The sequence below is a fragment of the Colias eurytheme genome, chromosome 3 (genome assembly GCF_061535395.1).
Source record: "Colias eurytheme isolate Ceu_HAF_F1 chromosome 3, ilColEury1 Martin Lab GWU primary, whole genome shotgun sequence".
NCBI lineage: Eukaryota > Metazoa > Arthropoda > Insecta > Lepidoptera > Pieridae > Colias > Colias eurytheme.
Genome location: NC_142982.1, coordinates 13,074,984 through 13,100,350, shown reverse-complemented (window position 1 = coordinate 13,100,350; position 25,367 = coordinate 13,074,984). Strand labels below are relative to the sequence as shown.

The window sequence follows — 25,367 nt, the reverse complement described above, 5'->3', positions numbered from 1 at the left end:
ATTCTTTAGTCTCTCGCGCCTCACGCGATTGAAACTCTCGTTCCTGTTGGTCGCTGGCCCGTCGTGCTGTGTAGTGTGATACATACTAATAATCAAATCAAGCGATGTCCAAGTCGATCTATTTGTTTAAAACGTTAAATATTTTTAATATTGGCATGATAATAACTTATGTAATAACTTAAGACAGAAGGTCCTTCAAGTAGACACTAAATAGATTAACCGACTTGGTATTACATGCAGGATCTCACAACTTTTGACGGTAGAAAGACTGAGCTGCGAGACTTGGGTTTTTTACAGGATGTTTTTGATGGGATTCTTCTTTCTTCTGGCGTTTGGCCGCCATCATCGTGTTATTTACCGTGTTTCTGGTCTTGCAGGAGGATCGCCCAGCTACTGCGGCAGCGGGTCGGGCGCCGTGCTGAGCGAGTACCCGGAGAGCGAGGGCGAGGGCGGTGCGGGGGGCGGGGGCGCAGGGAGCGCGGGGGGCGGCGCGCTGCCGGCCTTCAGCGCGCGCTTCGGCGGGCCCTTCGCCGCCTCCGCGCGGCCCTCTCCCGCGCCCTCCGCCGCCTCCGCCTACGCGCAACCAGTAAGACCCTTCACATATCTGTTATACACACTAACTAGGTATACACTAAACGCGCTCTTATACATAAGCAGACTTTGACAGATAGGCAACTGTCTACGGTGTTACGACGACCCTCTGCAGATACAGCCTACACGTTTTGTGAGGGATGTTAGTGGTGTGTGAAAGTTCATGTAGAGGTACATTTCGTTAACGTTTTGTCCACAATGTGTAGGAGTACACAAATAGGGCAGTTGTGAAATTAAGCACATACTCTGTCGTTCGTCGGTTTTCAAATTACCCGGAATCAGGTTATCTGCGGGTTTTGAAAGCGCCGCACGTGCTCACTGTTGCTGTCCACCACCATCCGTCAATATTGCGACACTTTATACTCGCTTTTAATTATATGGAAAAGTTTAATGAACATACAACTACGTCACTTATCAATTGAAATTACTTAGTAGGTACATAGTTTCAACAAAAAGTAAAAACATCCAGTGGCATAGAGCAGTGTTTACGGATTAGTAGGTATCTAAACATAGGCCTTTATAAATAAGAATGTTGTAGGTATAACGTTCTAACACAGTCGCTATACTCTAGTTTTATGGGTACAAAATGTTTTTGGACAAATCATATCCAGTAAAATTCCAAAAATGAATGCCCAAACCGTGCAAAATACCTCATAGCTAAGTAAGAATGAAAGTTGCAACAAATTTATCAGAACTTTCAAAGAATAGATAAGCGTAATAGCCCAAAAGCTCGAACTGATAGCAGCGCCAACAATAGCCAATGGGTACCTCGTCACCCGGGCTCGGGCCGAGCTCCGGCCTGACTCACCCGACAGCTCACTTGTCTACATTCTGCTCATTTCCTTCACTAATGGTAATGGTACTTATCATACATTTTAGAGGTTACCTATGTTAGCTCCTTTAATGTGTGCTAACAATATTATTAGACATCCGTGTTAAGTTCAATACAATTAAATTGAGAGAATTAAAGTGAGATGCAATTAAAATATTTTTTATATACGTTATAGGCATGAGTCAGAGTCACAGTAAGAAATCTTTGCATGGGATTCTGCGTTGTTCCTAGTTTAGTTTATTGTTTGAGAAGTATTTATGTCTATACTTCAGCCAGTACAAATATTCGCTCGATGCATTACAGGAGCTATGGCGCGTGGACTGCAGCTACCGGCCGCAGCTGTCCGCCGCCGCCAGCCTCTCAGCCAGTGAGTACTTCCTCTTATTAAACCTACTTTGAATTATTAACATGAGCCTTTCAATTTAGCAAAACCAACTATAATATTTTTCCAATAAGAGTACTACCAGTACCTATACCTTGAAAAATATAGAATTTTTTTTTCGATCCTTGATAAAATTGAGATGTAAGTATGTAATTATTAGACATGCTATTTAGCATGTCGCTATAAATAGTTAATATCGTTAACATCTCGAGTTTGTCATTAGTTAATGGCTTTATCTAATATCATATTGATGAGATTCCGATTAGATGGGCACGAAGACGATTCGTTTTATTGGGATTTGATGATCGACCTAAAATTGTTACGTAAACTAGGTATACAAAATTTATAGGTTTATTAAACAGCTACATCTAAATTTTATCTTAGCAGATCAATTTCCATAACTTTGAAATTATTTATAAATATGTATTGATTACCGTCACAATATGATAAGTGCAAAGAAACAATAGTTAGCAGTAAAGCATGTTTGTCGCCGAGTCGTAAAGCGGTGCGCGATCGGCGCGACCCGGCGCTGTGCCGGCGCGGTGGAGTTTGCTCTCTGATTCACGGCTTGCTCTCGATCCATTGTTCTGAGCTCTTTATTTAACATGTACTAAGTACTTATAAGTCGTCATTATTATTTTTAAAGTTTCAAACGTATTTTTTTAAATATTAATCGAATTATGGGTAGGAATTAAAGCAGCGTTTCCGATATATTTATCTCGTCATCTAAATAATATTATGTCGAAACATTTCTTCAGTCCGCGTATACATATCCAATATTATCTATGCTCATCGCTTCAACAATCCAGTGAGGACAAAAAGCAAGTATCGGTTATCGATGCGATGATGTGTTTATCCGTTATCGGCGGTAGCGTAAAATTTCACAGCGTTATCTCGATATATTGAGATGCTCGTAACAATGTTCGGTGAAGGATGCTGCGGATGATAACGCGTAGGGTTGACTCCGGTTCGAAAAAAATAAAAGCGATAAAACAAATAAACATGTCAATTTTTTTCCGACTGTTTTGACGGTTTTATCTTTCGTAAACAGTATTAGAAAAAGAAATGGTTATTGTATTTAACTTTACAATAATGTTGTACACTTTCAAATTTAAATGTATTTAGTTGGAATAAGTACTGACAACCCTGAGATAATTGTGAAGTCGGAGCTATTATTTTTGGCCGGGGTCAATCGCGATAGCCCCAAGAGTCGAACGATATTTTTATTAGGATAGTCGATCTGCGCCAGATAACTAGCGGGGCGGGCGAGATGGGGGGCGCGGTGTGCGGGCGAGCGGGAGGGGAGGGGGGGGAGACTCGCAACACTTATCACCCGGCCTCTTAAACCGTCATCCGTCTTCGAAAATCGAAAGTGGATATAGTTTTGTGGCCCATAAAACATTAATAGCCTTTCTTTGAAATATTACCTACGCGGGTTATTGCACAAAAACTGTTTTACGGTTGATCATCGGAAAGCAAAAAACGCGTAGTTTACACTTTGTTTTGCCGTAAAATGTGTATTATTAGTCATTTATCAATGTTTACTACCGTCACTTAGTGCAATAGGTAAAATAATAACTGCACATCGTATTGAAAATGTGTCACGAAGTTCAATTATTTAAATTCCAATATTATAGAATTTCTCAAATAATGAATCGTACTCGAATGCGCGACTATAATTGAAAAATAAAAGAGTTTTATCGAAGCGCACGGATCATACGTGTCCATTACGAAAACATACGAGGTGTAAATAGGCGCGATAATACAATAACAATATCTGTGGGTCGCTCGCGGTGTGTTTGCGCAGGCCGTCCGCCGGCCGCGGCGCTGCGCCCGCTCGAGGCGAAGACAAAAAATGTCTTTCCGATGAAGTCCTTTGACCATTAAAATCGCATTCCGTAAATGGTATCGGATAAGGCACGCGCCACAAACAGGCCGCGAGCCAACAAGCCATGTGTGCCCATCGCCATACTAGTGTCTTTTGTGATTCATTTGTTCTTTACACTTGGGTGTTGTCATTTAAAATATTAAATAAAGTTTAATCGATATGTCTTCTTGTTTGATAATATAAATTATAAATGGTACACAATCATTAAATTAAACAATGAATTAACGTGTAACGATCAAGTAACATGAATAAACAAAAGCCCTGCAGAGTAGTGAATGAAGTGAGGCGAGACGCTCACGGTGTCGCATTCTGTAGGTAGCTCCGGGGTCACGTAGTCCGTGTAATGTACTACACATGTGCAATTACTTATAATGTATTAGTGTATCGTTTCTGACATATTTCAGCGTTCCGTCAGTACATACTTTATTTAAGTACCTAACATTTTAACTCCACCGCGACCGTCGTGTTCGTGCAAATGTGTATTGTCTTTGCGGGATGCGGGATCCAAGCTAGTTCAGAGTAAGGTACGGTTACAGTTGTACCGCCGGCCGCAAGCTAGTTAATGGTGGCGAGCGTGGCATTGCGTTAATAATTATTGTTCGAGATGTTAGAGCACAGACTAATAATAATATACTACGTATAGTTAGAGCCTAGGCCCTAGAGGCATAGAGTATATTATATTGTATGGTAGAGGTGCGTGGTGCACACCGCACGGCGCGGCCGCGGCGTAAGGCGGGAGCTAATGGGTCGGCGACACTTCCGCAGCCTTATCGCGGAGAGAGCACGCGCAGGACCGTTGACACACTTGCGTGCGCGCCCGATGCTTACGTCACTTTTACATTTCTTTTGTTTTACCTACCAAGTGCCAACCATTCGCTTTACCTATGATAGGAATTTATGTTTGCCAAAATATGATAAGATAGGTTTTAGTTTTGATGGTTCTGACTTCTGAGAAAGGTGACTCGTAAGTCGTAACTTCAGAAGATGGCATATATTTGTAAATTAAGTGCTTAGCTTCTGTATTGATAAATCGGTATTTTGTTATTAATTATTCGAAATAAGGTACTTACAACATATCTAAGTGTACAGTGTATCATTTGGGTTCCTATCTAAGAACTATATGATGAGAAACGAAGTCATTGAAATTTCGGTCGTTTGTCGTCACCCCGGCCACGTTACAAACAATTTATTTTCTGTTTTTCAATGTATTAGTTTAACTGCTAGAGTACTGATGTCACTACAAAACTCGTACTCAACATTAGTGTAACGATAATGAGTGTTTAACCGCGTCGCGCGATAAGGCGAGCGAGTGACGCCGCTCGCCGCACATGGCCGGCTCCGCTTACACCAAAATAATTAGTTTTACATCAAACAGACGACTGCAATGATGCAGTCGTCTGTTAAAACGGCCGGGACTGACCGTTATTGCTCGGATATTTAGATAACTAATTGGGTTTTGAAATATATTTTAGGCATTTGGATATAATTATATTATACCTACGTAGGTACTTTATGTTTGCTTTTTACTATATTTAGTAACTATAAATTCAACGTTCATCATTTACTCAACCACCATTGTTAACAAACGGATAAAATTACGAATCGTAGATTTTACGTCATCTCCCATGTAGGTGAATTACGTCCACCTGCCTATAAATCTTAGTGCCAATTTATGAATAGGTAGTATTATAGCTAGCTAGATATACAGTTTGGAGCACAATTTCCGTTGTTGCGCGGATTGTTTACAATCCCATGGCCAGTTCCGAGAAGCATCTGGCAGTCACAGCATCTACACATAACACAACACGAGTAGGTACTCTCGGAACATGGCCGTAAGCCGACACCAGAATGTGACGCCGCCGCGCTCGACTGCCGAGTGGCGACTGCCTTGCCAACGTAATCGGATAAACGGTATTTAACGGACTTTCTGTGCTATGTACGTACTTTTCATTCTTTACTTCATGTTTCACATTTTAATTCTCAACACATTTCTAACGATGTCAAGTTTTATCTAATTTTAAACACAAAATAAGGCACAATACAACGGATGGGGACCTTTTATGGACTCTTTTTTACCAAAAATTTGTTTGTTCGTAACGTACTTAAATATGTTTTACCAATACTTCTAGAACCTAAATTTCAGATATTCCGGATGACGGGTAATTGCAATAGGTAGTGTTAACTAATATGAATGCTGTTACCATCAAACCCGTTAATTTTTATACAATACCTTCATGATACTCTCAATAAAACGATGCTCTGAAGAATTCACAATTTTCCGAATTACCCCACATTCGGAATTCCCCTAATGCACTATAATAAACTTTCTGATTCGAATAGAGAGAAATCAAGATGTTGTTAACTTAATTTAAATATTGTTGTTTTAAATTGCTTACTTTCCTATTATATAAGATAGTTATTAGTTGCATTTCATATCGTCGGTGTTGAATGGACGTAACTTATTAAAACAATAGACGCGAGGTTCGCTTCGTCAGCAAAATACACTTCCGCAGCACATTGTACCCGCGACAATGACGACAATGACCTGACATTGAATTTATTTTCATTTGTTATTTTTTTCTTTTAATTGAAACATAAATAAACTATCATTTTCAATATGACGTTTACTACCTAGTACGTAGATATGTTTTAATCTAAGTTCTTTTTGAAGTGAAAACTTCTTTAACGGCGTTGGGTATATAAAATCTTAAACTCGCGTCAGGACACGTGGCCTCAAAAAGCGTAAGACGGATGTTTTTTTTTGAGTCTTTTACTTGAAATTTAAGTTAATAAGTAAAGCATTTTTGAAGTTCAAGGCTAAAAAAATACTATTCTTAAACACTTGTGAAAGTTTACACGCATTGTTAATACATGAAGCTTTTGGATATTATGTTCAACCTCTACCTATTTATAACAGAAGATAAATTCCACCTGGAAACATACATTTGAGTAAAAGCTTGTAAATGCATTAAGCAGTAGCGTGCTCAGAACATCGGTTCGTGCAAATGTGTCCGGCGAGCAAGCTGCGCGGCGTGGTGCGGTGCGGCGATTCGTGACCCGCGGGCTGTACGCCATGAATGGAGCACGCGCGGCCTTGCCGTGGGACACACACACACTCACACATACACACACACACACACACAGGCCATTGTCAAGGCCCGGTTCGACGACACATACATAAACAATCGCGATTTCTGCTGATCGAGCGCTCTTTTACAATATGTTTGCATAGGTCGCTGTATACCTACCGACAATCCGTTTGCAAATATTTTGCAAACTTGCGACAAGACAGTCATTAACTATGGACATGCTTGAGAATAATCGCACTACAGAATATTATTAAGATGGCTTTCCTTTATTTACTTGTAATGTTATTGTATAATAATATATTATTGTACACCGAGAGCGAGTCGCCGCGGCGACCGCTCGGCGGGTAGCCTGACGCTCGGCGGAGCGCGGCGCGAGGCGGGCGAGGTGCGAGCTAATGTTGTGTTGCGCAGTCGACATGGCGGAGTTTTTCACGGAGGGGCGCGAGTGCGTGAACTGCGGCGCCATCCACACGCCGCTGTGGCGGCGCGATGGCACCGGCCACTACCTGTGCAACGCATGCGGCCTGTACAACAAGATGAACGGCATGAACCGGCCGCTGAAGCAGCCGCGGCGGCTGGTACGTCAGCGGCACGCGGCGCCCCCTGCCGCCCCCGACGTACGCAGCTCTCCGCTCGACTAACGCCCCGCCCCGCCCCTCCCTCCCTCGCCCGCGTGAAATCCGCGCCCGCCGAGCGTCCTGTCGTGTCGTTGACACTTGTGTTGGTTGCAGTGGCCGAGGGTGCGCCGCCGGGCGCGGATTTCTACAAGGGCTTCCTGTTTAACGGCGTCGGAGCCGCGCTGTCCGCCCCCGCGCCGCACTGCGCGCCCGCGCTGCCCGGCACCACCCCCGACTACAAACAGAAGAAAGGGGTACGTGCGCCCCGCGCTCCGAGCCGTTCCTCCTGTGCCGGAGGGACTCATGGGTCTTCCGGAACTACGAGAGGGTCGGCGGCCGTGAATCCCGAACCCTCTATACTTTCTGTCCTCTTCCGATACACCTACCTTCCGCGCCTGTCCGTTTTCACAATATCAAACGAAACATTCATCCCCAACGATACTTCTATACTATCCTCTCCTGTGTATCCCGAGTCCCACCCGCTCAACTAACTTTTTCACCGCTTATAAGTTTCCAAGTTATCAGCATGTCGGTAACTCATCCGAATCATTTGACGTCGACCATCAATTTCGGAATCGATATTAATTAGTGAATATATATAACGCAATTAAATTTCAGCAATACAATGAATCATTGCGATCTTTAGTCATATATCGGTCATAAGTAACCGTTCATGAAATTTTTGGTCACGAATTATCTTCATAGACTTCATAACATTTCCATTACGCTTTTATTTCTAACTCACCTCATTCTGCCCGCGCGAGGACACACCCGACCGTGCACAGCTTAGTACATCACATAAATGAAACAGTCCAAAGTAAAAAATTAAATTTATTCAAGTCGAATTGAAGCTAATCTAAATCTCCGTTTAATAAAATTGTTTTTGTGGTGTTTTCAACGAATTTAATTTGAATCAATCATATTTTGAAATGAAAAAAAAAAAAAAGTTTCCAAAAAGTCGTTGCACGGTGTGGTCCCTGCGCGCGCAAGTCCCCGCTGACCGGCCGCTCGCCCCACAGATGGGCACGAACAAGCGGCACGGCGTGTCGTGCAGCAACTGCCAGACGACCACCACGTCGCTCTGGCGCCGCAACTCGCACGGCGAGAACGTGTGCAACGCGTGCGGCCTCTACTACAAGCTGCACAACATCAACCGCCCTATTGCCATGAAGAAGGATTCCATACAGGTGCGTCCAACGGGAATTTACTGCTATTTACCATTTTGCGAGCACTCTATTCGGTTTCACTATAACGCGAATTGTATTCCGACACTAAAGAGCTCTTCGGTCTTTTCTATCTGATTGTTTTCCAATTTTAACTTAAATTATTGTTGTTACCTAGAATAGTTGGCTTCCCAGAATGGAGCAATAATAAAATATATATAATATTTATTCAATATCGATAATTTAAAAACGATATTTCCAGACGCGAAAAAGAAAACCGAAGAACAGTCAGAAGTCTGACCGGAGTCTGAGCAAGAGCATCGCGCACGCGGCGGCGCACACCTCGCTGTCGGCGCTCTCCGCTCACTCCGCTCACTCCGCTCACTCCGCTCACTCCGCTCACACCGCTCACAGTGCTCACACCGCGCACGCCGCGCGCTCCGCTCACACGCCGCACTCCATGGCTTCAACAGTTAAAGTGGAGAATGCATGTGAGTAGATTGAATACATTTTGTTGGATATCCGATCTCTTTCTTTGTGTTGAAACAGAAGGATTCATTATATAGTTCGATTCTGTAAGAGGATGTTTGTGTAGTCTGTAATATAGGCATCTGTGGTGGGCATAGACATTGATTAAGCAAATACTAAAGCAGTCCTGAGATCATAGATACAGCTTCTTGTTCGATGGTCAAGTTGACGAATATCATTTGTCAATGTCAATATGACGTATCAGTGTCAATGTTGACATTAAAACTCACACTTTCCTAAGCATAATAATTCCAACTGTAGGGTTGAACGTGACCAGCCAGATTTCTTCTGTGATTCATCAGCAAGGGCTAAAGGAAGGGAGGGAGGTGAAAGGTACGGCCACTGCACTCTTCGCTTTAGCCGCTAAACCTGACTTCGCTCGAATCTAATATTAATTTGCCAGAATTAACGCTTATGTAATAGACTAGTGACTGCACACTTTTTAGCAAGTCGAATGAGCAAATAACAATAACAAGTCGCTTAAACATCATCATCAACATCATAACACAGTCTTACCACAAAAATCTTTAGACAGGGTTTAACTTTAAGAGGAGGCTCCCTAAATTTTATGTGAATTTGCATTAATATTCTGAAACAGTCACACATACAATAAAAATGGAACTTTAGTACATACATATATGATTTATTCGGTCTTTTTCTTTCCATGTACAAGACAGTTACGTAATTGTAACATTTTCGCTCGATTCATTTTTTATTAAAAAATTATGCCTTTTTTTGAGGATTATTACCTTTTTTTTTTTAAATTTACTTGGATAAAGTCTAAACCTAAAATAAATGTTAAGAGAATATAGTTTACTATCCAATCCCAAGATATTTTTTCTCTAGAGTCTAGATCAATTATTACACTTTATTATGGCTGTGTTAGTGTCGAGCACCGTAGCGGTCTAAACGGTCTCTCAGTGCCAGAAATTATGTTAGGGAGCCTCCTCTTAAGCGCGGGTTCTCTGGTTTGTTTTGTCGTATTTCACATAGACAACTATTAAAGTGACAGATCCCGTCTTTAAAGTTGACTGTGTTGAAATTGTTTTGTGGTAGGACCAAATTTGTTTTAATGATTTCGGTAGGAGTATCTAAAATTAAAACGTTAGACAATATTTGAAATCGAATAGTAAGTAATCTACGATGTTGATGTCGAGGTTGTATAGGTACTATGATGTGGATTGTGGATCATAATGCGTCTGCAATGAATAAATTTCCACTTTCGAATATGATGACCCGAAAAATTATGAAAAGCGTGTGCTTTTTGACTGCGAAATCCGTGTTTACACATAACGTTCGTTGGCAGTTCTTGTAATGTAGGTATCGCTTGTCGTTCTAGTGGAGACGTCCCCGGGCGCGGGCTCGGGCTCGGAGCGGGCGCTGTCGCTGAACTACTACCTGCCGCCGGGCGCGCCCGTCAAGCTGGAGGAGCCGCCGCCGGCGCACGCGCACGGGCACGCGCACCCGCACGGCCACGCGCACGCGCACTACGCCGCGCACTCGCACGCGCACTCGCACAAGGAGTTCTACGAGGACGGCGTGTACGCGCACGCGCCCGACGCCGAGCGCCCCACGGTCGTGTCGCTCGGCAGCTGAGCCAACCCCCTCGCCCCCGCACCGCCGCACACCCCCGCCCCGCGACGAACAAACCGGAATCTCCGCGGCCGCTCGCGGTCTCATAAGAATCTCACTCGTTAATATGGTAGTGTAAGTGTCCTCACCGCCTGGCACCTTCTCGTGTTCGTCGTTATTCGTAAGTCTCTAGTAGTAATATCTAGTTTCTCCTTGTAACCGAATGTAGATGGATGAGCACGAATGCGCTGCCAGCTGGTGGATAGCTTAAGAGTCGCTAGTAGACCAAATGGAGCGGTCGCGCGCCCAAATTCTTTGTGCACTTTCGTTGTGTTGACACGCGGCGCGCGACTCGCCCGACCTATATAATAATAATAATTCGCTACGCGATCCGTCGCTAGCGGCAGATAAATAATTAATTATTAGGTACGAGATGTTGTCTAGTTAAGTTATAAATTCGTGTTAAATCTAGATATTTTACGAGCTAGTACCGCGTTTCCTGTTACCAAATGTTCGAGACATATTTGAGACTGCAAAACATTCCTAAGATGAATTCCTTATTGTAAGTTATCGGTAATATTATAGTTTAGAGGCCGTTTCGATAATCGTTCGCTAGATATAGTAGACCGCTGCGCCGCAGCGAGCTCCATGACTTCATAGAGCATTCCGCGAATTTACTATTTAAGGCCCTGTACAATTTTATATTCATATTTATAATTACTGAATAATTTAAGGAAAAGAAAGAACGAGCTCAATTTACATTATGTACTAAGGTAATTTAGCGACACAGATCTATTAGTACACTGTTTTCGTGTTTCTACAATACTAGTACTATTTGACAGTCACATAGCAACATTGACTGTCTGTTTTGAATAAGTATGTTTGTTAAATGCGAGAACTATTACTAAGCAAATAATTAGTGTGATTGCACTTGATATTACTATAATAAATCGTATTTATCACAGACCAAAGTTATACAGGATTATATTTTAATCGTATAATCAATTTATTGATATATTTAAACTTTATTTATATTAAATAATTGGCATCTCATTTCGTTATATGGCATAATAATGATGATGTATATAATGAAGCATTGTGTTCTAGACTTATATATAGAACTGTATTGTATTTGAATTAAATTCTAACACAGCTCATTTATATTAACAGAACCGGAGAGAGTAAAGTCACTCCAAACGTGTCGCATAACCGTCAGAATGTGAGCAGCGTCAGCTCGGCTCAGGAGCGTTCAATAACAGTATAATATATTTTTGTGGTTTTAGACCTTTGAGTTACGTAGCTTTCATTTGTCGGAGTTCGTCTGTCACACGTCCACACCTATGGATGCCGCTTAATGTAAATGAGCCGTGCCATCTCGCACACTAAACTGTGTCCAGTGCTAATGCGACAAGATCTTTGAACCTCTCTAATATTTACAGACCGAATTAGAAGATATAATATTTATTAGAGTATGTCCTATTATAAAGTTTATATTGAACGACAAGTTATAGATTTATAGAGTTAGCTATGTTGTACATCGGGTTCCCGACGTTGTGTCGCGGACCCGAGGTGGATACTTTTGTATCGACGTCGGTTTGACTTCGACTTGTGTCAGAGGCGGAGACTTGCCTATATTTTTGTACATATTATTATATAAGCGATAAAGTACACTTTTAATAAATGAAATTATCAAATACAATGTGTTTTATTTCTTAAACTAAACCAGTGCATACATTTTTAAGATTTAATTATTGTAATGACTAATGTAACTAATGGATAATGATCCATTTTTACCCATGAGTTCTATCTCTTCTATCTAACTCCAATAAAAATGTAGCCAACATTGTTCCCCTTGAAATTGATATTATTATTATTGATATTATAAGAAAAAATTCTTGAATGAATTTTTTCTTCTTTATAAATTTATATTGTTCCCCTTTTATGGCTCGATTCAATGCGAAGCATGAGTGCTTTACGATCGAAACATATTTTGTTTTGCCTTGGTTCCGCAACTACTTAATTAATTACACGATTACCACGTAGTATCCTTAATCTGCACATCATTTTATAAATAACTAGCTGCTCCGCGCGGTTTCACCCCCGTGGCTCCACTCCTGTTGGTCGTAGCGTGATGATATATAGCCTTCCTCGATAAATGAGCTATCTAACAATGAAATAATTTTTCAAATCGGACCAGTAGGTACCTAGTTCCCGAGATTAGCGCGTTCAAACTTCAAACAAACAAACTCTTCAGTTTTATAATATTAGTATAGATTTAATGGAGATTAATACTATTAACTGGTAAAAATTGATTCAAGAAAATTACCCGGAAAGAATTAATGTAGAAATAGATAAAATAAAATTCCCGTAAATCAACACTTGTTTTCGGTTGAAACACGATACCTTGTGTAAATGGCATTATATTTTATTATAGCTGTATACGTACGAATTTCGATACGGAGATTGGTATTGAAAATGGTGATATTATTTAGCATCGTTTAATAGTTATGATAAAGAAAAAGCGGCGTCACTCGCTCGCGCTCGGGTTACATACTAAAAAATATAACAGCCTGTATTACCTAATTGTTTTTGTCTAATGAACAAATTCTGGGAAGTAATAACATACGACAATCTTACGGATAAGGCTATAATTAAAAAAATTGTACCTGTTACCTCTACCACAGATTAATAGTTATTCTTATTACGTAACCTCTACCTAATTTGAAGTGTAATGTCCAAGGAGATCCAATGAGTATGTACATAATGTCCAAATGCCCAAAATGGATACCTAATGAATAAACATAAGTACCTACGAAGAATTCCAACAAATACCCGCGGCCCCATCATTAAAGCGGCTCGACGGAACACAGTGGGGTTTTAGTCGGTAAGAATCCGACATAACCCACGGCTCCTTCCCCGGGGGCCGTGGGTATCTTTGGAAGATTTCCCCACTATAAAAAAAAAAAAAAAAAAAAAGGTACCTCAACGCAGAGTTTTTTGTTCTTAAGGTGATGAATTAATTTTTCTAACATTTACGGCCCTTTTTAAACCTTCCTAATTTTTATATTATTAAAGTTGTCGTGATGAAAATTCTTGACAAGAAAGTTCAATAGTAACACAATACGTCTACCGTTTTAGAAACATGATTCCATGATATTTTCTCGATAGAAAAAAAATACAAAGTTATCATTGTTATTTTTTTTTAATCTCTGGCATCTTCAAAATAACAAACGTAAAGTTACGACTTTTTGGATATTAACTATAAAATATACAACCTATACGTCTACCGTGTTAGAATTTTGAAATATGCGATGGTTTTGAAATAAACAAGAAATACTTGAAATTAGCGCGCGACCAGCCAATATAGCGAGAGCCGCCCTGTACCTTCCTACCCCGATCGCTGCACGAGTCATTCCCGCTACGGCTGTCACACGGGGAACTTGTGTCGCTCGCGCAATCGTAAAAAAGGGTGACAACACGATAAGACAAAAGGGGACAATAAAGAAAATAAGAAGAAGAAACATAAAGGTTGGAGGAAAAAGAATGCTTACAATTGGAACAAATTAATGAAGTAAGTTGGTTTTATTTTAAATTTGATGATAATTGTATTATAGACGATGTTTGATATGTACCCCTGTTTTAAGTACATAACGAATGTGTAAGATTTTTTCATTTATAGCATAAATAATCTTTTCAGAAATCCGGAATCCAGAAGGAAAATAAACCCACTGATTGTTCACAATGTGAATCCACTCCTTCGTAAGTACCTTTATTCAGTCAAAAATGTATGTTATCAAAGCTCTACTGGTTTTATCGCATGATTCCATTTTTAGCAAAAAGCAACAAAGTGCAAAGAAATAAAAAATCATGGTGAACTTAGTGGAAGTATGGCGGACATAATATGGAACAGGAGCTCATTGGAGTAGTATTATATTAAAAAAAAATACGAAATAATTTCAAGAATTACATTTCTTAGAAGGTGGTAGATAAGTATGTTGTATAAAGAATTTGATGTTGATATTTATTTCATTTATACTTACTACACCTGTGCGGGAAATTGCTTAGTAATAAAACAGGTTTATATTCATATTTACATAGTAATGTGAGTTTTCATTTCGAAAAATTTTGTGTAAGTATATTAAATTGAGTTCCTGGGTGATCTGGAAACACAATTGGGCCCGGAAGATGGCGCTGCAGTCACTCCTCCTAATGACATGAACCGATTTGGATGAATATTTGTGTGCACATTTCATTTTTGTGTGATGATTGGTTGATTCGCTTTCACATTAGCTAATATTATGTATTTTTGTTGTTAGAAAGTAAACTTAATTTAATGTTTATAATACATTATTATTGGTATAAATAAGCCAGTGTTCGTCTCACATTGCTGTACCTGCCTACCTACCCTACCAGGGCCTAACTTTGTTCTGGCTATTTTATTTTGATTATTTGTAATGAATAATTACAATTATAATAGAGTGCAAAAAATAAATACATGCGTCAATATATTTTGTGTTTTTTTTAAACAATTTTTTTATTTAAAAAAATATCATTCCGACCGCGGCTTTGCTTCGTGGAATTAGATTATATCGTGAATCCTGTCTTATCCCACAGAAGTGTTCAGTTCGGATAAAAAGTATCCTTTGTGTAAATCCAGGCAATTAGCTATATTTTATCAAAATTGGTAATGTAGTCTTGACGTGATTAAGTAACAACTAACAAAAAAATATACAAATTAACATCCAAAGTTTCGCATCAGTTTTACTGTAGGTATTAGTGATATCTTCCACTCTTGACTTTGACTGAGAAGAATTAGGGTTTATAACTTCTTTCAGAAATATTACCTTTCATTTCTGGGCATGACGTAATATCTACGTCAGCATCAAATTCTATCTAAATCCATTCAGTAGTCCGCGTTATTGAGTACCATTTCATTTTTTCAGAGTAACAATATTTTTTGTTATTTTAAAGATTATTTATAACCTGTATTATTTTGTAATAAAGTAAACATTACGAAATAATAATAATTATTAATAATGTCTAAGTAGTTGTTAAAAAGAAGATTATTTGTTTATAAGCAAGAAAATAAAACCAATAAATCAACAATTAAATATATGTATAAGAATATTATAACTGTATGACGACTCCATACATGTTTGTCCCGAGTCGGCCAGCGGCAGCGCGGCGAGTTTGCAAGAATGACTTCGCGCACACCCGCGTTCGCGATAGCGAGCTATTAGACTCCGCCCGCCAAGCAGTAGATTTTTTTTTGTGTATCGTCTTAAGGCGTTACCCGGCAATTTCGACTATATGTTCAACCTCTATAAAGTCTGGTACAACATAAAGCACAATACCGAAAAAAATATATAAAATAGGATGGTCGCGAGGACTTTTTTCCAAAGTTAATAGATTTCTAGAAAAAAAATGTGCCGTGGTCATCGATTTTTCCGCAAATACTCTATAAACTTCGTAGCCTGCTGACTTAGAGCTCTGAAAATTTTATGTTTAATAAATTATCAGTTACACAACAATCCCTGACGAGGATTTTTTGTTTCACTGATTAGTATCTTTTTAAATACAAAATGCGAGGAAAAAAGAAGGTGCAGGGGGAGAGGTTTGAGATCCGTCAAGTATCCTCAAGGTTATTAGCGCATGTAAAAGCCTTAAACAGTAAACTAGGTTTCAGCTAGCGGCTTCGCTAGAGTGGACTAGCAAATCTGGTATTTATGGATTTACCAAGAAGAGGCAGTGTTATAGTCAGTACGATATTTTTTACGAATAGATGTGTATATTGTATAACCATTGTAATTGGGATTATAAAAAATTTATTACATTGCAATTAGTCTTTTTTAACATTTAATGTAGGAATGGTCTAGAGTCTGGACTATAGAATGAAGTGTATGTTTTGTCGGCCTTCTTAGAATAACCTCCTGAACAGATAAAAGGGATATAATATAGCCATATAAGTAGGTAAGGTCTTATGGGGAATATTTTATTATATACTAGCGGTCCGTCCCGGCTTCGCCCGTGGTATGAGGCACGATATTTCGCAATAAAATGTAGCCTATGTTCTTTCTCAGGGTCTAAAGATTATCTGTGCCAAATTTCATCAAAATCGGTCCAGTAGTTTATGCGTGAAAACCATACATACATACATACAAACCTTTCCTCTTTATAATATTAGTATAGATTGGTAACTAAAAGCTAGCCGCCCCGGCTTCGCCCGTGGTACATATTTCGCAATAAAAATTAGCCTATGTCCTTTCCCGGGTATCAAAATATCTCCATACCAAATTTCATGAAAATTGGTTCAGTAGTTTAGGCGTGATTGAGTAACAGACAGACAGACAGAGTTACTTTCGCATTTAAATAATATTATATTAGTATGGATTTATACATAGAAAGATTTACCAAATTAACAAATACAGAGATGATAAATTTTAAAATTGATGTTTGGGGCTTTTCCTAAGGCTAAAATCTTTAATTAAAGCACAATAATCCAACGAATGAGCTACGTCATTTTCGATTGAAAGAATAGCAAGGGCTGAAAGCCGATCTTGTGTCATTGAATTCCTCAAATATGTTTTAATAATTTTAAGCCTCGAAAAACTCCTTACAGCAGACGCAACTGTCACAGGTGTGGTGGCAATAATTCTCAGGACTATTTCGATAGTGGGGTAAACTTCAGTTAATTTGTTTTCTATTATGTATTTCAGCACCGAGATAATATCGTCGTTTCCTTCATACACACGCATGAACATACTCAGTACATGCACACATTTTCATTTTTTTAAATTTGCTTGGGTGGGTTGTTGCGCGAGGCCCCTGCAAGAGCGAGGCCCCGGGCGATTGCCCCGTTCGCCACCCCCTAAGGCCGCCGCTGGGTCCAGCAGATTTGTGTGAAGGAGTAGCCTGTAACAAATAAACATACAAACTTTGGCCTTTAATATTAGTAGCATTTTAGGTACAACGTACACGAGTGGTGGGTAATAAAACTACCTACCTACTCAATACGATTTTGTTATTATAATTTGACATCGTCTGAGAAGAAATCGCCGATTATGTTTTAAATTCATATTTTGCAGAGGAAACATACATAAATAATTAAATTTTCCTCGACTTCTCATTACAATAATTACCTAATAGATACTAATTAATTTTAGAATTATCAATAAACCTCTAGGAAACTAGTTTATCATTTTTTTGCCCATACAATACCTAGTTAGTATAATATTTTGACTTTTGAGATTATATGTTTTGTCAAGGCTCAAGTTGATCAAATCTGAATAAATTTTAAATTAAGTGATACCTAACCTAATGTCTTCTGTGCACTTCCAATTTTAAGTATTATGGAAAATATCAAAGTATTTTGAGGATGTACCGATCTTTAGCGAATTTAGTATTTTAAGTGTCAATTCATACTAATAACTTCAAAGAGGGTTGCATTCAATATCATATTTTGTACATACCTACTTGATACTTGTAATGTGTAACTAACGTTTTTGTAAAAGTGTGTATAGGGTAGGCAATATTCCAATTAAATAATTAAAACTGAAAATTTCAAATTTTCGGGAATAACGGACCTTTGAAGGGCTAATTAATAAGGGGAATAAAGCTAATTAAGTTTTCAACAATTTCCTAACCGATCTCTACACCTTAGTTGATATAAGGTGTAGAGATCGGTTAGGAAATTGTTGAAAACTTAATTAGCTTTATTTATGTAGGAAATGTTAGTTGTCAGAAACGCATACTTTTTGTCTTTTAGAGCAAAAAGTGAAAAAAGTCCTAAATTTTCGCAGCTTTAGCTTTTGCCTTACGCGTCGTGCGCAGCGAGCACAACTTTTTCGAAGTTGCATATTGGGATTTACATCACCCTAACAGATCCAAACAATATACCAAAAATGCAGCACAACATCATGCTTTGCGAATTACATGTTAATTTACACCGGCCTATAATTATGAAGACATTGTGAGATTTACTTTTATTTGAACTACAATAGTCATACGTTTTATTAACATATCAATAGTAAATAACTTTTATATCCCTTTAGTGACTTACCTACTTTCAAACGTGTACCTATATCTTATACATATGTGTGTAAAAATAAATTAGAAAAAGTCATGTAACATCTTAGACGGACATACCTGCAGCTGCATAAGTATAATCTGTTTAGTGGCCGTCGGCCGCGTAAAGTTTGAACATTCAGACCACAGAACATCAGACAATGTTTGTAGGTTGGTTTGTAGCTACAAATGTAAAATAATAAGTTCTGTAGTGGTGAATTCATTAGAGATTATGGTGAATTTGTTAGCTGTTTATTATTTTGGCAGATATTTAAATACATATGAGAATTGTATTCTTCTACAACTTTTAAGTATATAATTTCGTAGAGCCTTCTAATTAATTACAGAATTACTCGAATTTATATTTTTGGTTTTATGGCATTGCGCGAAAGGATGCGGGTTCGAGTCCCGCCTCGTGATGAATTTTTTCTATTCTTTATAAATTTATATTTACAGAATTACTCGCTGGTTCTCCTTTGTAGAGATTGCCAACATAACCGGTGGTCAATATTAGTTTTATTCTAGCTAGCTGTGCCGCGCGGTTTGAGTTTCACCCGCATGGCTCCGCTCCTGTTGGTCTTAGCGTGATGGGCTATCTAACACAGAAAGAATTTTTCAAATCGGACATGTAGGTAGTTCCTGAGATTAGCGCGTTAAAACAAACAAACAAACAATCTCAAACTACTACTGAAGTATAGATTTTGATGATTCAATAGCGCTTCTTAACGAAGTCTAAGTTGAAAAAAGGAAATGTTTCAGTTTGAACATCATTTCTCAATAAGTATTGTAAAGAATATCACCAAGATTTGTTCAAGTTTTGTAGTATAGCCTAGGTAAACTACTTACTTGATTTATTAATTAAGGGCGAACCAAAGTCCGTCAGAAACAAAATACCTAAGTGACGGAATATCATAACTTAGTACAGATATTATAGGTATAGTACCTACCTACTGTAAAAAGACTTAGGTAAATGGCACAATTAATTATTATTGCTCTCTATTGTAACATCTGCATCGCAATTAGCAATACGTAGGTAGGTAAGTATAGGTATGTCTCATAAATCATACCTACTCATCGCAGTGGTTAGGGAGCCAGGTGCAAATTTGGTTAACTATTTCCTCTCAAGAGATAATTCGTCAGACGCATGAGAGTATAGTATTATAAAGCCTCGTGAACGTCAGCTGGCGCTCGGTTGGGGGGGTGAGCGGTTGTAGCCTCCCACGCACATAGGAAAAAAAATACATTCATTCATTCATTTCCTCTCAGCTAAAAATTTGTCAAATTGTAGCTAACCCAATATCTCAACGAAAAAAATAGTCAGCTGGTTACAACATGGTGTATTATACGTCAGCTGGTGTCTCGAACATGAAAGTTAAATTTAAAGAAAAATTTATTTTCCGTTATTTCCTCTCAAACAAAAATTTACCTGATGATAGCTTATATGTAACTGTGGATAAATATATATGTCAGCTGGCTGTATCTTGGTGGAAAAACCGTCAGCTGATACGGGAGGCTACAACCGCTCTTCCCCCCAACCGAGCTCCAGCTGACGTTCACGAGGCTTCATAATACTATACTTTGATGCATTTTACTAATTACCGCTTGAGAGGAACTTGGTCATAAAATCTGCTGCTGGCTCCCGGACCACAGGTACCTGACACGGAAAATGGAATTTATTGTTGTGTGATAGAATAGCTGTATCCAGTGGGTAAGTACTTAGGCTCTTGTGAGCTGAAACGTGGTGCGGACGTGCGCAGCGCCTGTAGCGGTGGCGCGGGGCGGCGCGGGGAGGGGAGGGCCTGAAACAATATGGCGGCTTATCAGCGTCGCCCCCCGCCCGCGAGCCCGCGCCCCGCACACACCTGCACCCGCTTTATTAGCTTTTCTCGGAAAATATTCGACGAAAAAAACAACTGATAACATCGTGATGAGGTCGAGCGGCGCCCATCAATAATCCGTGGACGTATTGAGCCGTTATCAGATCGGCGGGATTACCGCCTCCCCCGGCCCCCGCCGCGCACAACACAACACATACACACACTCGCGCGCGGCTTCGCTTGCGCCGCGGAGAGGAGCTCTCCAGGCGGCATCTCGCAGCGGTGTAGTGGGTAATGAAGATACGCGCTCTCGTAATCAAATCTGTGAACCTTCTATCTGATAATTACTCCATATCGGGGATAGGTATCGTGATATCTCAGCTGCCGCAGATAGAGCGGGCGCGGGCGTAGGGCACGGGGCGCGGAGTGCGGGGGCGCGGGGGCGCGGGCCGACGCCGTTCCCGACAAATATTTGCTCTAGCCGGCGCTGTTTGCTCCGCTTATCGCTCACACCCAGAGCGCAACAACCAGGACACTGTGACGTCACCGCGCCGGCCGCAGCCCGCGCCGCCTGCCGCAGGACGCGCGGGCCCAGCGGCGAGCCGAGCACTACAGCTGGTGGACTAGATAATGTATCTGTTAGATACGATTATCAAATCTCTAAGATAACCGCCACATTAGCGCCTAGTTAAGATAAACGAGATAACGTTTTGCATATCTAAGACAACCTGTTCGCTGGGGGTGAGGTCGTTGCACCCGCGACTCGTAGTACATAGATACTCCCCTGTGTTCTAACGCTGCAGCTGATCATAACATACGAAACCTGTTTGCTATTGCGTGAGTACTTAAATCTGTTACCCTAAAGTGTTCCAAATATTCTTCTCGTTTCCTGTTCAATTATTTGCGTGTAAGCAGGAATGTTACATCGAATGTTTACCCCATGAATTGTACTGAAATGTTGCCAAATATACTCTCACAGTGTGTGCCCCCCTCCCCCCACACACATAGAGGCCACACGATTGCAACACGATTTAACTGTGTCACTGAATACCTTCAGTGTTGACACAGTGAAGTACAAAGTGCGTAGATACTTTCATAGAAACATATTTCGATCGCGTAGCCGTAGGGTGTGGCTTAGCGGTTTTTATAGTCTAATATTGTATCATATCCGATGTAGAGATAAAAATAATATTACGATTTATGAGTCATATGTATGAAAAAATTAGAGAAAGATATTTAGGTAATTATTATTCTAATAGAACTCGAGCTCATAATTATTGAGAAATAAATAAATATGAATTACGTAAACCTTTTCACAAATGAAAAAGCCAGTAAGGAAGATATTATGACAACGTGACAAGTTATTACGATATCCACGATTCAGATAAGGCACTCGACTCCGCTATTTATAATCCACACTCGTAGCTTTCCATTTCATAACAAATACAATAAACCTGTAGGTGTTATGTGCCGAGATCCTACCTACATCGTAACTAGCTATTTGCGCAGGCATTACGCTACGCAAGTAACGTTATATTGCTGCAGGCTCTCATCATATTGCGCATTTGGTTTTCAAATAGACATCATATTTTGGCTTATTTATAACACATTGTTACAACATTCAAGTAAATTTGGTTACATTTTGCCAAAAAAAAAACGACACAAGCAATACAATTTTGGATTAAAATGAGCAGTCATCTGAAAGTATTACAAAAAGTCGCACAGAAAAACATTTTCAGGAAGAGTAGGTATACCTTCTGTAGAAACATGACAAATGTCAAAACAAATAACATTGTTAATATTGTCTAGGAAAAGATTACTGAAGAATATGTCTTCGTCGCAGATCTGTCAACGATAAGGAGTTTGACAAAAATGTTGGTGATGCAAGATCAGCGAGTATCGGACAGGCGGCGCTGACAGGCGGCTGTCACGATACCGCCGATAGCGGGCTCATTCCCACAAATATCGATCTAATCTAGTATATTTTTGATAATTTTGCAAATTTGCATTGAATTTAGGATTTAGGTTTGCTTTTTCATGATAATCAGAGAAAACTTTATACATACTATTAACTTAGCTCTAGATATTTATATATCTAATCGTGGGGTTTAGCTGCAAAGGAAAAAACTCATAAGGTTCACTTTTAAGGTTAGGTGTAATTTTCGAATAGTGCTATTCCTAGTGGCAAACAGCCGGTCAAACTGTATAAATATAACACTGGAATGATCGTCATCTATACATGAGTCGCCGTAAGCCGAACCAGGGCTCAGGGCTCACGTAGAGTAGGTGCGACAACAAGGCTGATAAGAGCTGATCTCGGTGAATCACGCGGTATCGCGACAAGTGCTGATAACGACACTTCATACACCTTGGCTGATGGCTTTCGATGCTCCTCTTCATCTTCAACTTGTTATGAAAATGGTTTCTATTATTTTGGAGCATAAAAATATATCAAAGTAGCTGTTGGCCTCAGCTCCGCCCCAGTTGTATTTTTTTTTGCAAAACTTTAGGGATAAAATGTATGCTATGTCCATCTTCTGGTTCTAAGCTACAACTCGACCAACTTCTCTACCTTTTCAGAAAATTAGTTCAGCCGTTCTTGAGTTATTACACCCTTTCTTTTATTTGTATAGATAACACGACTACTACATACTTTGTACCGGCACAGTACCCGGTACCGGCATCTGACTTAGCAGAAATTTCTAGGTTTGTCTTTAATTGTATTTTGAAATGATTAATTTGTGTTAACTATAATACATCCATACTAATTATTATAAATTATAAATGCGAAAGTAACTCTGTCTGTCTGTCTGTTACTCAATCACGCCTAAACTACTGAACTAATTTTCATGAAATTTGGTTATATGGAGATATTTTGATACCCGAGAAAGGACATAGGCTACTTTTTATCCCGGGAAAATGACGCAATCCCGGAAATCCCACGGGAACGGGAACTATATGCGGGTTTTTCTTTGACTGCGCGGGCGAAGCCTAAGGCGGAAACCTAGTAATATATATACATAGTAGGTTCTCTGATGTGTGTGTGTTCATGGTGTGTTCCATGAAATGGTCGACAGTACAAATATCAGCAATTGTTTGTTTTCCTGAAATATAAACATCTCATGACTTTACATAATTATGTACTCTATCTTTATGGAGAATCAAGAAACATAATATTATCAAAAATCGATCCACGCCATATCCAATTAGGCGTTTAGATCATTGATAATGTTGGAACCACTGCCATTATCGCTACAGCGCGAAATCGTTGACAAACTAAACATCGCAAAATTTCATCACACCCTAAACCAAATCACTTTAAGACATACCTAATAGGAATGCCAACAATTTTGATCGTTCTTGAGGCTAGGTTTAGGTAACTTAATCCTACTAATATTGTAAATGCGAAAGTGTGTGAGGATGTACCTATAGATTGTATGTTTCTAACTCGAAAACAAACTATTGGATAAATCTGAATGAAATTTTATAGGACCTAATATGGTTTTAAAATAATACATGAGTAAGATTAAGTAATAGGCACAGCAAAAACTTGACAATATTTATAATTTCCCCGCGAAAATGTATACATGTAACAAGCCGAGACTAGGATAACATTGGCATATTATGTCTTTGAAAGAGACCATACTAAGGTTTAATTTCTGTATTTTGCTAGTCAGATAGGTATGATAATAATTAATAATCGTAAATGCATGTATGCATTATATTTAATATCATATAAGAAACAGTCTCCTTTTCTCTCTCTGCTCTCTTGCTTTTTTTTTATGTTATGGGAAGGCAAACGAGCGGACGCACTGCCTGGTGGTAAGCAGGTTGCGTCGCCCATAAACCATAACAGAGGTTATGGTTGTTGATTAGGTGGATAATAAATAAACTGTGGTTAATTCAAATTTGTATTACAGTTGTAAACACTCATAATTGAAGATAGTTTAGGTACAATAAGATCATGACTGATAAGGCGCTGTTTAACTTTGTAAAAGTCGTAATTTATTATCAAACGTTTTCTTTTAAATAGGTAAATAAGTCTTGAACTATGCGTGGCATATCTGTGTTGAGTGGAACAATTTTGACCAACTCGTTAGGCTCACTTTCATTAAAAAAATTGTTTGAGTTTCTATTTGTATCTAATTAATTAGATAAGACACAAAATTAAACTAAATATATTTTTATTGGTACCCTCGACGCTCGACATTGAGCACCTAGCTTGAGGCTTTTACAAGTGTTTCATGTATTTATTATTCGGAACATAATAACAACCTAATTGCATTATTTTTCTTCTAGATTACAAATTAGAGGCAACCTTGTTGTCGCTATAATTCTCCAATCTTTGCTATTTCGCTTTTGTAGAGTTACAGATTACAGATACAAATTATACTTTAATTTAAATTAAATAAGGTTCCTTCGTGTACTATGTACCTATAACACACAAATGTAGATATATAATATATATGTGTATATTTAGTAATTAGACCGATGATCGATGTCTCGAATAAGCCATCGATTAGATAAGCGCATTAAATTTATCAATTTTTACAGTTTTTATTGTGGAGATAACATCGAAAAATTATTGTCTCCACATTAACGTATCGGTTCGTGGATAAACTGCGATTAGCGACCGACGTGTTATTTGCGATTGATATCACGTGTGTGTGTGTGTGTGTCATATATAAGTATAGCAAGGTCTAGTCGAGTAATAACAAATACGAGGACCTCAACAGGCTTACTATATAATCACAATCACAACTATAAAATACATTTTAGACACAGAATCAATTCTATAAGTTTTCATAAAGTTTTTTCCACAAC

At 39.1% G+C, this 25,367-nt stretch overlaps 1 protein-coding gene and 1 long non-coding RNA gene across 9 annotated transcripts in view; both read left to right on the top strand.

Moving 5' to 3' along the window:
• The window catches only part of LOC149910025 (uncharacterized), a 50,782-nt gene extending 38,774 nt beyond the window's left edge, over window positions 1-12,008 (top strand). For 5 of the 8 annotated variants that reach the window (XM_090120128.1, XM_090120131.1, XM_090120132.1 and 2 more), the window contains exons 4-10: window positions 378-586; window positions 1,727-1,790; window positions 7,194-7,399; window positions 8,419-8,586; window positions 8,825-9,053; window positions 9,352-9,423; window positions 10,430-12,008. In XM_090120128.1, the coding sequence (XP_089976254.1) occupies window positions 378-586; window positions 1,727-1,790; window positions 7,194-7,399; window positions 8,419-8,586; window positions 8,825-9,053; window positions 9,352-9,423; window positions 10,430-10,686 (1,205 nt within the window). In that variant the 3' untranslated portion in view covers window positions 10,687-12,008. Of the gene's footprint in view, window positions 1-377; window positions 587-1,726; window positions 1,791-7,193; window positions 7,400-7,513; window positions 7,654-8,418; window positions 8,587-8,824; window positions 9,054-9,351; window positions 9,424-10,429 lie in introns of all 8 variants that reach the window. The other 3 variants (XM_090120127.1, XM_090120129.1, XM_090120130.1) reach the window with 3 other exon arrangements.
• A 1,718-nt stretch (window positions 12,009-13,726) lies between these two features.
• LOC149910024 (uncharacterized) lies at window positions 13,727-15,101 on the top strand. The gene is made up of 2 exons (XR_016458426.1): window positions 13,727-14,421; window positions 14,496-15,101. It is a non-coding gene; the product is annotated as an uncharacterized LOC149910024 (long non-coding RNA).
• The last annotated feature ends 10,266 nt before the right edge of the window (window positions 15,102-25,367 follow it).